This window comes from Conger conger, chromosome 15 (assembly GCF_963514075.1).
Source record: "Conger conger chromosome 15, fConCon1.1, whole genome shotgun sequence".
Classification (NCBI taxonomy): Eukaryota; Metazoa; Chordata; class Actinopteri; order Anguilliformes; family Congridae; genus Conger; species Conger conger.
The window spans coordinates 7,612,744-7,625,769 of record NC_083774.1 but is presented as its reverse complement, the minus strand read 5'-3'; the positions used below and the strand labels follow the sequence as shown (position 1 = coordinate 7,625,769).

The following is a 13,026-nucleotide window of genomic DNA, read 5'->3' as shown; positions in this document are numbered from 1 at the left end:
GATACATGGCAACATCCCTGCCTGCCCACCCGGGCCTTGAACCATCAACTCTACAGTTGCGTCTTAAACCAGCACTGTCCTATGAATGGAAGTAGTAACTCCCGGTTTATGCCACTGTTTGTGAACCATTGCTGTTATTGAGCAATGCTTCTTTTGAAGTGACCGACACCGGAAGGTGCCTGTCACCTGGTAACAAGCCGCTGACCGCGTCATGGTAACCATGATCCCGCAACAGTCATGGTTCAACACTCTTTATTGAGCTCTGATATCAGTGCAATTACCATCAACAGATTGTTTTACCATTTAATAGTGAAACGTACCAATCAATGTTGGTTATTGGTTCTGTGTTTGTTTTACTTTAATTCTGCACCTCTAACTCTTTATCATGTAATTAATGTGCGCATATACAGTACTGTGCAAAAGCCTTCGGCACCTGTATAACATTCTGTACGGATAAGATTTTCATTGATTTCAAAAATAATTCAATTAAAGGTCCTAAATAAACCTACTATACATTTTACATTACATTTGAGTAATTTGGCAGAATAGTTAAAAACTAAATCAAATTTTTTTTTTAAGTGTGACTCCCCTTTGGCGTTAAAACTGCATCACTTCTCTGAGAAGTCCTGCAGTTCTATAAGACAATCAGCAGTTTGTTCCAAGCATGTTGGAGAACTTGCCACAGTTCTTTTGCTTGTTCTTTTGACTTTGGTTGGCTTCTTGCTTCTGATCTCAAGACAGCCTTGATCAAGTTTTTATGTAAAGTAGTCAATTGCAAATCTCAAATGTGTTCTTTTATACTAACACACACAAAAAAAATAAACATATATATAATAAAGTCTAGGGTGCCTAAGGCTTCTGCACAGTACTGTACCTATGCACTGTGATGAACTCTTGAAGCCTTGTGGGTAACTACTAGTCATCGCCTTTGTCCCAGTCAACCTTGAGCACCCAGTTCACAGGAATGGGGGAAGGCAATGTGCACTATCTGTAGTGTTACGCCAGAAGGGGGGTAGTTAAGGTGATGCCACCACCAGACAGCCCCACAGACAGCTGGAGCCACAGCTGTGATTGATTGTAATCACTGTAGCTGGGACCGATTGCCAAATTATTGGGCCATAAGAGAAGCCTGGTTTTCAGTCCTAAAAAGACACACTTGGGCTGAGCTGGAAATGGGTTTTCTCCGCCTTGGTTTGTTTTGGTTGAGGCATTTTTGTGTGAAGGATTTTCGTTAATTGTTTGATTGGGTGTTGATAAATGGCACTAAGCCCAACCCTTATTTTGAATTTGCGTGTCTCTTCACCATGTTACGCCCAGGCCCTCCCCAGCCTGGTATCACAGAAGGTTATTATTCACTTTAAGGCATTTCTTGGCACTGTTATGCAGATGACATTCAATTATAATTGTCTTTCAAGCCTGATAAACCTGACAGTCCTGCTGTTTTAGCCCGGTTGTTCAGAGGGTTGGATGGCCAACGATTTCCTGCAGCTGAAAGATAAAACCCAGGTTCTCCGTGTTCCTCCAGACAAAATGGCTTCCGTGGCTTTCAGGGGTGTATCGGTTCCCTTTCTTTAGCGTTTTGGTCCTAAACATAGAAATCTATGTTTCTGGCACTTCTATTATTGGTCAGAGAAGTGCCAGAAATTTGACCAGGCTTTCAGCTTTGATCGGCAGTTGTTGACTCGTTCCTGTTTTTACCGACTGAGGAGCGTTGCCAAACTCAAGCCTGTGGAGCCACAGTGGAGATGATCGTCCATTAATGTATTTCTCGCCTAGATATTTGTAATTCCCTTTTGACGTGCCCCTACATGTTATGCCCCATAGACCACTCACACCTTTAAATCGCAGCTTCAGATTAACATCTATTCAGACTGCCGTTTGGCTAGTTCCATTTTGTATTGCCTCTGTAATTGCTTCTCTTGTTATTTTACCATGTTTATGTATCCATGTTGTGATTGTGAAGCAGTTTGTGACTTTGTGGCTAGAAAGGTGCAATATAAATACAGTTTATGTACATTTGGCTCAGACGTGTGGTAGTCCCCACCTTTGTGCCTGTAAGCCTGGAGGACAAGGCGTACAGGACCGAGGGGACACAGTGTCACCTTTGTCCCAGTTAACCTCGAGGGACTGTGTGTGCAATTGTTCCTCGTGGCTCGCTGGGCAAAGGGCGATGATTACCTAATGGAAGTGTAGATACACTGATACAGAGGTGCTCCCTCTCTCTCTCTCCCTCTCTCTCTCTCTCTCTCTCTCCTCTCACACACATACACATGTAGACACTCCCACTGTCTCTCACTTTCTCTAACAAACTTCGCACACCTTCACACACACACTCATTACACACAAACACACACACACCTACATTCTCTCACACGCACATACTCATACACATACGCCCATACGCACACACACTCACTCACACAGGCACTCACACACACACACACACACACACACACACACACACACACTCACACACACACACACATACACACACATACACACCGCCTCACACACACACACACACCGCCACACACACACACACACACACACACATACAGACCGCCTCACACATACACACACCGCCTGACACACACACACATACACACACACACACACACACACACACACACACACAGACATGCACGCACACACACACGCAGACATGCACACACACACACACTCACACACACACACTCACGCACTCACACACTCACACACACTGTCTCTTTTTTGCTGACCATGTCCTCTCTCCCCCACAGTACCTGGAGTCAGCGCGGCCCCTCATGGACGATGTGGAGTTTGCGAGGATGGAGGGTCTGGCCGTGGACTTTGAGAAGACTCTGGGTCCCAGGCTGCAGTGGTACCTCAAACTCAAGTCCTGGTGGGCTTCCAATTACGTACGTCCATGGCCGCAATCCCCACCCCTTCCTTAGCCTCTCTCTTATACAAAGCTCTCTTTCTGCAAACATTGGAATACCCAATCATAATATAATGTATTAATATTATTTAGCAGTAATGTCTGATTTCGATTCAGGAAATCACAGACGAGGATGTGATGCAGCGACTGCTTATCACACCGCTGTTTTATGATGCATGAAATGTGGCTGGTCCTTCCATCTCCTGATCGATCAGCAGGGGTTGCTGGTTCACATCCCTGGGTGACAGTCAGAGTCCAGACTCAGTACCAGGGCCCATCCATTACATTACATTCATGGCATTTGGCAGACTAAGCAGGCTCAAGGGCCCAACGGCTGCGTGGATCTTATTGTGGCTACACCGGGGATCAAACCACCTTGCGGGTCCCAGTCATTTACCTTAACCACTACGCTACGCGTCCACACAGTGGAACAGTGCCTTAACAGATACCAGGGGCATATCCATGTAGTATAATAATGATGATAATAATAATAATAATAATAATAATAATAATTGTATGAGAACAGTTCACTTTCCTCTCTACACATGTATCACATCTGACTCCTCCCCTTTCTCTCTGTGATGTCGTTGCATGCAGGTCAGTGATTGGTGGGAAGAGTACATCTACCTCAGAGGGCGGGGCCCCATCATGGTCAACAGCAACTACTATGCAATGGTGAGAGGAACATTACATTGCAATTATTTAGCTGATGCTTTTATCCAGAGTGAATTACAGTTGATTAGACTAAGCAAGGGACAATCCCTTGGAACAATGTGGGGTTCAGGGCCTTGCTCAAGGGCCCAACAGCTGTATAGATCTCATTGGGGCTACACCAGGGTTTGAACTACCTTCCGGGTCCCAGTCGTGTACCTTGGCCACTAGGCTACAGGCTGCCACTTGGCTTCTGCGAACCAGGAGGTTGCTAATTCTTTAATCTCGTGCCCAAAATGCTTTACATTGATGAGGGGGAAACTCGCCTCAACCACCACCAATGTGTACCACCTGGTCCGCCTGGTCCACCAGGGTGATGCACGGCTGCCATTTTGCGCCAGAATGCTCACTGCTCATCAGCTGAGGTGGAGAGGGAGAGGACATTTTTTAGCCAGTTAAGCTGGGGGATGATCAGGAGGCTAGTTGAGAGAGAGTGTGTGTTGTAGCTGAGTGTAGAACGGCCTGCATGGAGCAGCGCTTGGCTGTTCTTTTTGCCACCGCCCCGGGTGTTAAATACCATTTCCAGTGTGAAATTCCGGTGTTAAATCCCTTTTCCAGTGTGAGGTTCCAGTGTGAAATTCCGGTGTTAAATCCCTTTTCCAGTGTGAGGTTCCAGTGTGAAATTTCAGTGTTTAATCCCTTTTCCAGTGTGAGGTTCTAGTGTGAAATTCCAGTGTTGCATTCCTTTTCCAGTGTGAGGTTCCAGTGTGAAATTCCAGTGTTAAGTCTCTTTTCCAGTGTCAGGTTCCAGCCTGAAATTCCAGTGTGATCATTTCAGGCTAAAGGCACTGGTCCAAAGGCAGTTTGGTAAAGTTTCTTTTGAATTGAGCATTTCAGTCTGCCTGGTGCTGAAATAGCCTGTCTGCCGTGAAAGTATCTTTCTTTGAAACGCCGAGCCTTGGCTCACCTCGCGGTGATCTGGCATTCATCTGGCGTTTATCTGTCTGGCATTCAATTTCCTGGCGCTAACCGACCATGACGAACCAGGCATGGGAATTGCCTGCCTGGCACCGCGGGCACTTCCTGATGATATCATCATCTGGAGACCTTCAGTCCAAGACAAATACAGTGTAGCTGGGTGCACTTTGGGCCGTGTGGAGCTCGTGTGCGGGCCGGTGCTGTGGTACACCTGCTGTAGACCACTGTATTGACTGACTCGGGAAGAGTTCCTTTAGATATGACTGAGCCTGCGGTTTTGGGTTAAAGTTACTGCTGTACATTCTTTAAGCTCCTGAGAATCTTTAGCCGTGTTATGTAGGCTAAGATATGTTTGTTTAGTCACCAGTTAAATTTGAGTTTGTGTGCAACTGATGCAACAGAACACGTCCCGGTGACTATTAAAGAGATTTTGGGTTCTGTTTGTGTGAAGTTTTTCAATTATATTATTTATACATGTATGTAGGTTTCAGGTGCTCGATGTGTCACAAAGCACTGGATTCTGATGGTCTGTAGATGTCAGTAGATGCACTGGATTCTGATGGTCTGTAGGTGTCAGTAAATGCACTGGATTCTGATGGTCTGTAGGTGTCAGTAAATGCACTGGATTCTGGGGTTCTGTAGGTCAGTAGATGCACTGGATTCTGTGGCTATGTAGGTGTCGGTCAAGTTGGATTAGGTTGGTCCGTAGGTGTCAGTAGAGCTGGATTCTGAGGGTCTGTAGGTGTCAGTAGAGCTGGATTGTGAGGGTCTGTAGGTGTCAGTAGAGCTGGGTTCTGAGGGTCTGTAGGTGTCAGTAGAGCTGGATTGTGAGGGTCTGTAGGTGTCAGTAGAGCAGGGTTCTGAGGGTCTGTAAGTGTCAGTAGAGCTGGATTCTGAGGGTCTGTAGATGGGCTGGACGTTCTGTCCCAGGTGAAGCAGGTTGCTGATGGAGCTCTGTGGCCCTGCCGCCCCTGTTCCTGCCCCAGGCTGGCTTCGCTGGGGAATGGAGGTTGAGAGTGTCTGTTCGCTGGGGAATGGAGGTTGAGGGTGTGTTCTCTATGGAATGGAGGTTGAGGGTGTGTTTGCTGGGGAACGGAGGTTGAGGGTGTGTTCTCTGTGGAATGGAGGTTGAGGGTGTGTTTGCTGGGGAATGGAGGTTGAGTGTGTCTGTTCTCTGTGGAATGGAGGTTGAGAGTGTCTGTTTGCTGGGGAATGGAGGTTGAGAGTGTGTTTGCTGGGGAATGGAGGTTGAGAGTGTCTGTTCGCTGGGGAATGGAGGTTGAGAGTGTGTTCGCTGGGGAATGGAGGTTGAGAGTGTCTGTTCGCTGGGGAATGGAGGTTGAGTGTGTCTGTTCGCTGGTCTCCATCCAGGCCTGAGGAATGTGGTCTCTGGGACTGCAGCACAACCATATTTGGCCGTGTTGGGCAGGACACAGATACGGCACAGCTCAATGTTTTGCGCGCTCACACAGCTGATTTGGGACTCAGCTGATGGATCTCCTGATGTTCATGCTGAGTTCATTCTGCTTTCAGAAGCACTTGAAACACTAATACGCTTTTCTGTTTTCCTCTTCCCTCTTTCTTTCACCTCTCCGTCCACCCAACCTCGCTCTTTCTCTCTCCCGCCCTCCCTCTCTCTCTCCCCCTCTCTCTCTCCCTCTCTGCCTCTCTCTCCCTTTCCCTCCACCCCACCTCTCTCTCTCCCCCTCTCTCTCCCTCTCTCCCTCCATCCCTCCCTCTCTCTCCCACTTTCCCTCCACCCCACCTCTCCCTCCCTCTCTCTCCCACTTTCCCTCTCCCACTCTCTCTCTCTCTCCCCCCCCTCTCTCTTTCTCTCTCTCAGGACTTCCTGTATGTGTTCCCCACCAGTCTGCAGGCAGCTCGGGCGGGTAACGCCATCCACGCCATCATGATGTACAGGAGGATGCTGGACCGGGCGCAGATCAAACCGGTGAGTTTCCCCACAATGCCATGCGTCTCCCACAATCCCCCGAGTCTCCTGGACACCAGTATCGCCTAAGCATCACTTTCACCTGAGCCCAAATATCACCTGAGCCCTTGTAACACCTGAGTATCACTATCACCTCATTATCAATATTACCTATCAGTCTCACCTCAGTATTAATATTACCTATCAGTCTCACCTCAGTATTAATATTACCTATCAGTATCACCTCAGTATCAATATTATCTATCAGTATCACCTCAGTGTCAATATTACCTGAGAATTAGTGTCACCTGACTGTGAATCGCCCTCCCCCTTCTGGCTGAAAAAGGCTTAATGACCGTGGTTTTTGCCTGTGCGTAGAGTACCAGTCCACCTCCTGGTGTATCCGTTATGAAACAGTTCAGAACCTGTCCCTGCAGTGAAGCAGAGAGGCTCAGGTGAAGCCATACAGGTGAACGCAGGGTCTTTCGGTGGGGAAAAAAACCCTCCCTCTTTTCCCCTCTGATGTTCTTTCCGGTTCCTGTCTGTGTGTCAGTAAAACAGTAGAACATCACCCTCAAAGGCATGAACAAAATAATAATCATAGTATCTGTGGTGGCAGGCCTATCCTGCACCTTCATCAGTATCTAAAATAGTAATTTAATCTTGATGTAATTGTGACAATATACACTCTCTGAGCACTTCATTAGGAACAACTGCACACCTACTTATTCAGGCGATTATCTAATTGGCTAATCGTGTGGCAGCATTGAAATCAAGTTTACTCAGAATGGTTCAAAAAACCAAAAACATGCAGCGAGCAGCAGTTCTGTGGGTAGAAATGCGTTGTTAGTAAAAGGGGTCTGAGGAGACTGGCCAGACTAGTCAAAGCTGACAGAAAGGTGACAGTCATGCAAATAACCACGCATAGACTATAGCAGCAGAAGAATGAATAAGTCTAAAAAAATAGGTCTGATAAATACCAAATAAAGTGCTCACTGAGTGTACATTGCTTATGTTGTACAGTGTATATTATATAGATGCGTGTTATTGTCTGCATGTATTCATCTGCTATACTAGGTTTGATGTCTTTTAAGTGATAATCCCAATCTAGCATGTGTGTACGTATGTGCTAGTGTGTGAGTGTGCGTGCCTGTGTGAGAGAATACGTGTGTGAGAGAATATGTGTATGTGTGTGTGTGCGTGTGTGCGTGCGTGTGTACGCATGCGTGCGTTCCTGCGTGCATTCCTGCGTGCGTGTGTTTGTGTGAGAATATTGATTACTCTTGCCTGTGCAGTTGTTGCGCTCTGTGTGTGATTACCTGCTCTGAACAGCTGCATTCATGAGAGGCAGCTCCGGGGCTGACAAACACACAGTTTTTATTTATTTTTGTTGTTTGTTCGGTCTTGTCCCTCCTCCGCTCCTCTCCCCCTCTGCTCCCGCCCCTCTCTGGCGCTCTGTTTGTCCGCGCATGTGACCGAGCGCAGTGCATAAACGCTTGTTGTTGTTGTTGTTGTTTTGTCTCCGGCTCTCGCTCGCGGCGGTTTGTGCCCCGTGTTCCAGATTTACATTCTGGAGAAGCGGGTTCCGCTGTGCTCTGCGCAGTGGGAGCGCATGTTTAACAGCTCCCGCATCCCCGGAGACGAGACAGGTAAGAGGAGGGCTCCCCCAGCCCCCGGCCCCCCCGCCCCATAGGCCGGAGGAAACCAGCCCCGCCCACTCAGCGGCACACAACACGCCTCCGATTGGCCGATGAAATCCGTCTGTCACACGGTGACTGGCGGCTCGGGGATCGATTTGATTAAGAGGCTACAGTATGTTTGGACACAAGGGAAACGGTCTTCAAAATTGGTTGATTAACATGCTCGATATCTGTTAAAGACAACCTGAAATCACAATGAACTTTTTCCTCAATTTAGTCAATTCTTCATAACCATGTGAACACATCTTAAAGTATACAGTAGATGAATAAAAATAGCCACGTCTTCGGGAGTGAGTTTAAGCAGTTGCGTTTCCTGTGCCCTCGGGTTATCATGGCGCACTGCCCCCAGAATCATCCGCGATATAGCCGCGTCGTCTGTCACGTGCTGGTGACGCCTGAGTCCTGTGTGGCTGGTTTTCTGAGAGCCTCATTAACAGAATCCTCATCCATCTTCAGATGTATACCCCCCCCTGGCTTACACCGTCTAATCCCAATGGAATCTTCCGTCCTCCCCTCCCTCTTCCTGTCCTGTTGGTATCTTCCATGTTTTTTTTCCCCCCCATAGGTGTCTCCATGGTTCTGTTGGGTTTAATTTTATTTGAATTAAATTTTTTTTATTTTTTGGTTTTGTTTGACTCTCCCTTTTGCTTTTCAGCTCATGCTACAAAACACTATTCCAATGTGCTCGGCCCAATACGAGTCTATGTTCAACTCCTGTCGCGTCCCAGGTGTAGAAACAGGTAGAGTCATAGTGCCGCCTTCCCGCCCCTCTTCTCCTTACGTACCCGTAACTGAACTCACCGATGCTGCATGCAGTTTCAGGCAGGGCCTTCCCGCTCCTCCTGTGTGCTCATGGGAAATGTAGTCCGTAGCGCACGCTCTGGAGGCAGAGCTTCGGCGATTAATCCCAGCATGCCGCAGTGTGATAACACTCGCTGTAGCTCGACGGCGCTCAGAGACATGCTCACAGATCTGGATTAGGTTGGTGTTCAATTAATGATTAATTCATTATCTGGACACAAAGTGCTCTATCGCAGCAAGCGCTGACGGGGTTCAAGGGGGTTAATCGGGCGGGTTTGTCCTGGGCTGATTAGAATTGCGCAGGGCAGATATTCTTACATGGAATTAGGGGTATTCCCTTTGGCTATTTTTTATTTCCTCTCAAAAAAAAAGAAAAAAGAAAAAGAGCAATGCAAATCGTGCTATCGCAGGAACTAACATCACAGCATGCAGAAAAGCAGTTAAAATATCCGCAGGGCTGGCCAGAGACAGCCTGCTATACTAACCCCTGTTCCAGGACATTTTAATTAAATATTTAACACTCGGAGCATTCAGTCTGCTCTCTGCATGGAAACAAACCAAGCCAAGCTCTTCTACTCCATCTACGCACCACACTGCAACTCTTTCAAAGGTGTATTTTTACAGTATAACACATACTTTCACATTATAGTGACTATTTGCAAATTTTTAAAAACTAAAAACTGCAAAAGAATATTACCAGTCAAACCTGAGGCTATGGAACTAGTGCAGGTGATTTTAGATTAGAAACGAGCGGCCCTTCTTCCTGTTTAAATGGAAATACCCTCTCAGGTTCAGTATGGACGTTATGTATTGTCCCTCACATGGGAAGTGGTTATTCTGGAGAAAAGCTGAAGGGAAAGTTGTCCTATCATAGACTCCCCTGTATTTGTTTTCTACATCTCTCCTCCAATAGCAAGCTCTTGTTTCATGTCCCTGACAAAAAAAACTGACGAAGTGAAACGTCGATGTTGCGGAAAGCGTCTGTTTTCGACGCTCGTGAAACAACAGCTTGGACAACCTTCCTCATCACCCTTACCCTGCCCGTGTCATCGATCTTTAACCTTGGTCTTCGTCAAACCTAGAACCTCTTAGCATTCCTCCGCTCTCTCTGTAGTATTTACACATTTCACATCCTTCCGATTATACTTTTCATAACTAGCTGCAGAACACTCACCCTTCCACCTTGTTTCACTTGTGAAAATGCTGTAGATACTCAGAGAGGCCTGTGGCCTTGTCCTAGACGACCTTCACCTTTCCCACCTCCTAGTTAGTCGATTGATTGATGTCACTGATTGGCCAGAGATTGCACTCGCCTGCCCCAGGTGTAAATCAGCCCCTGGTTTTAGGGTAAGAACCCAGCAGTGTAGCAGTCTTAGATTAGCGCATTCCCAGGGGGAGAGCGTTATCAGGGGGGTGAGAGAGAGGCCGGGATGTGGGTAAGTACGAGATAACTGTGATTTCTCTCCCCCCCCGCCCTCCCGTGAGCGCAGACACCCTGCAGCACATGAACGAGAGCAAGCACATCGTGGTGTACCACAGGGGGCGCTACTTCAAGGTGTGGATGTTCTACGACGGGCGGCTCCTCCTGCCCCGGGAGATCGAGCAGCAGATGGAGCGCATCCTGGCCGACAAGTCCGAGCCGCTCCCGGGAGAGGAGAAGCTGGCAGCCCTCACTGCCGGGGACAGGTAGGACTGAGGGGGGTAGAGATGGGGACAGGTAGGACTGAGGGGGGTAGAGATGGGGACAGGTAGGACTGAGGGGGGTAGAGAAGGGGACAGGTAGGACTGAGGGGGGTAGAGAAGGGGACAGGTAGGGCTGAGGGGGGTAGAGATGGGGACAGGTAGGGCTGAGGGGGGTAGAGATGAGGACAGGTAGGACTGAGGGGGGTAGAGATGGGGGAGGGGGGTAGAGATGAGGACAGGTAGGGCTGAGGGGGGTAGAGATGGGGGAGGGGGGTAGAGATGGGGACAGGTAGGGGTGAGGGGGGTAGAGATGGGGGAGGGGGGTAGAGATGGGGACAGGTAGGGCTGAGGGGGGTAGAGATGAGGACAGGTAGGGCTGAGGGGGGTAGAGATGGGGACAGGTAGGGCTGAGGGGGGTAGAGATGGGGTCAGGTAGGGCTGAGGGGGGTAGAGATGGGGACAGGTAGGGGTGAGGGGGGTAGAGATGGGGGCAGGTAGGGCTGAGGGGGGTAGAGATGGGGACAGGTAGGGCTGAGGGGGGTAGAGATGGGGGAGGGGGGTAGAGATGGGGACAGGTAGGGGTGAGGGGGGTAGAGATGGGGTCAGGTAGGGCTGAGGGGGGTAGAGCTGGGGACAGGTAGGGGTGAGGGGGGTAGAGATGGGGTCAGGTAGGGCTGAGGGGGGTAGAGCTGGGGACAGGTAGGGGTGAGGGGGGTAGAGATTGGGACAGGTAGGGGTGAGGGGGGTAGAGATTGGGACAGGTAGGGGTGAGGGGGGGTAGAGATGGGGGAGGGGGGTAGAGATGGGGACAGGTAGGGGTGAGGGGGGGTAGAGATGGGGGAGGGGGGTAGAGATGGGGACAGGTAGGGGTGAGGGGGGTAGAGATGGGGACAGGTAGGGGTGAGGGGGGTAGAGATTGGGGAGGGGGGTAGAGATGAGGGCAGGTAGGGGTGAGGGGGGGTAGAGATTGGGACAGGTAGGGGTGAGGGGGGGTAGAGATGGGGGAGGGGGGTAGAGATGGGGACAGGTAGGGGTGAGGGGGGTAGAGATGGGGGAGGGGGGTAGAAATGGGGACAGGTAGGGGTGAGGGGGGTAGAGATTGGGGAGGGGGGTAGAGATGGGGACAGGTAGGGGTGAGGGGGGTAGAGATGGGGGAGGGGGGTAGAGATGGGGACAGGTAGGGGTGAGGGGGGTAGAGATGGGGGAGGGGGGTAGAGATGGGGACAGGTAGGGCTGAGGGGGGTAGAGATGAGGACAGGTAGGGCTGAGGGGGGTAGAGATGGGGGAGGGGGGTAGAGATGGGGACAGGTAGGGCTGAGGGGGGTAGAGATGAGGACAGGTAGGGCTGAGGGGGGTAGAGATGGGGGAGGGGGGTAGAGATGGGGACAGGTAGGGGTGAGGGGGGTAGAGATGGGGTCAGGTAGGGCTGAGGGGGGTAGAGCTGGGGACAGGTAGGGGTGAGGGGGGTAGAGATTGGGGAGGGGGGTAGAGATGGGGACAGGTAGGGGTGAGGGGGGTAGAGATTGGGGAGGGGGGTAGAGATGAGGACAGGTAGGGGTGAGGGGGGTAGAGATTGGGGAGGGGGGTAGAGATGGGGACAGGTAGGGGTGAGGGGGGTAGAGATGGGGGCAGGTAGGGGTGAGGGGGTAGAGATTGGGGAGGGGGGTAGAGATGGGGACAGGTAGGGGTGAGGGGGGTAGAGATTGGGGAGGGGGGTAGAGATGGGGACAGGTAGGGGTGAGGGGGGTAGAGATTGGGGAGGGGGGTAGAGATGAGGACAGGTAGGGGTAAGGGGGGTAGAGATTGGGGAGGGGGGTAGAGATGGGGACAGGTAGGGGTGAGGGGGGTAGAGATTGGGGAGGGGGGTAGAGATGGACAGGTAGGGGTGAGGGGGGTAGAGATTGGGGAGGGGGGTAGAGATGGGGACAGGTATGGGTGAGGGGGGTAGAGATGGGGGCAGGTAGGGCTGAGGCGGGTAGAGATGGAGCGGGTTGTTCTATTCTCATATAATTTAGTTTTGTTCACAACTGAATGAATTTAAATGCATTTTTACTTCAAATTGTTTTCTCCAAATACTATTGTTGCTCAGCATTATTGACCCATATACTACTAAATTTGCAACGGACATTGTGGGAAATACTAGAGGACTCTAAAGGGTAACTGTCACTCGATATCTCAGTTTCTCGATTAAACCAGGGTAGTAAATAAAAACAGGCTCCTGGCATCACTGAGTGAATTTTGGACTATGCCGGTTTTTATATCATGTTTACACTGTAACCTGATTTGTGGGCACTGCTGATTGGCAGTAACTCATTATGAGTCAGCGAGTCAGCCCTGCTGGTCATTGAGTTCAGCTCCATAAAGCC

At 49.8% G+C, this 13,026-nt stretch overlaps 1 protein-coding gene across 3 annotated transcripts in view; it reads left to right on the top strand.

The window, feature by feature from the left end:
* The window catches only part of LOC133111176 (carnitine O-palmitoyltransferase 1, liver isoform-like), a 32,370-nt gene that overhangs the window by 9,779 nt on the left and 9,565 nt on the right, over positions 1-13,026 (top strand). For 2 of the 3 annotated variants that reach the window (XM_061221337.1, XM_061221336.1), the window contains exons 6-10: positions 2,760-2,897; positions 3,515-3,592; positions 6,390-6,497; positions 8,038-8,125; positions 10,468-10,663. In XM_061221337.1, the coding sequence (XP_061077321.1) occupies positions 2,760-2,897; positions 3,515-3,592; positions 6,390-6,497; positions 8,038-8,125; positions 10,468-10,663 (608 nt within the window). Of the gene's footprint in view, positions 1-2,759; positions 2,898-3,514; positions 3,593-6,389; positions 6,498-8,037; positions 8,126-8,831; positions 8,917-10,467; positions 10,664-13,026 lie in introns of all 3 variants that reach the window. The other variant, XM_061221338.1, reaches the window with a different exon arrangement.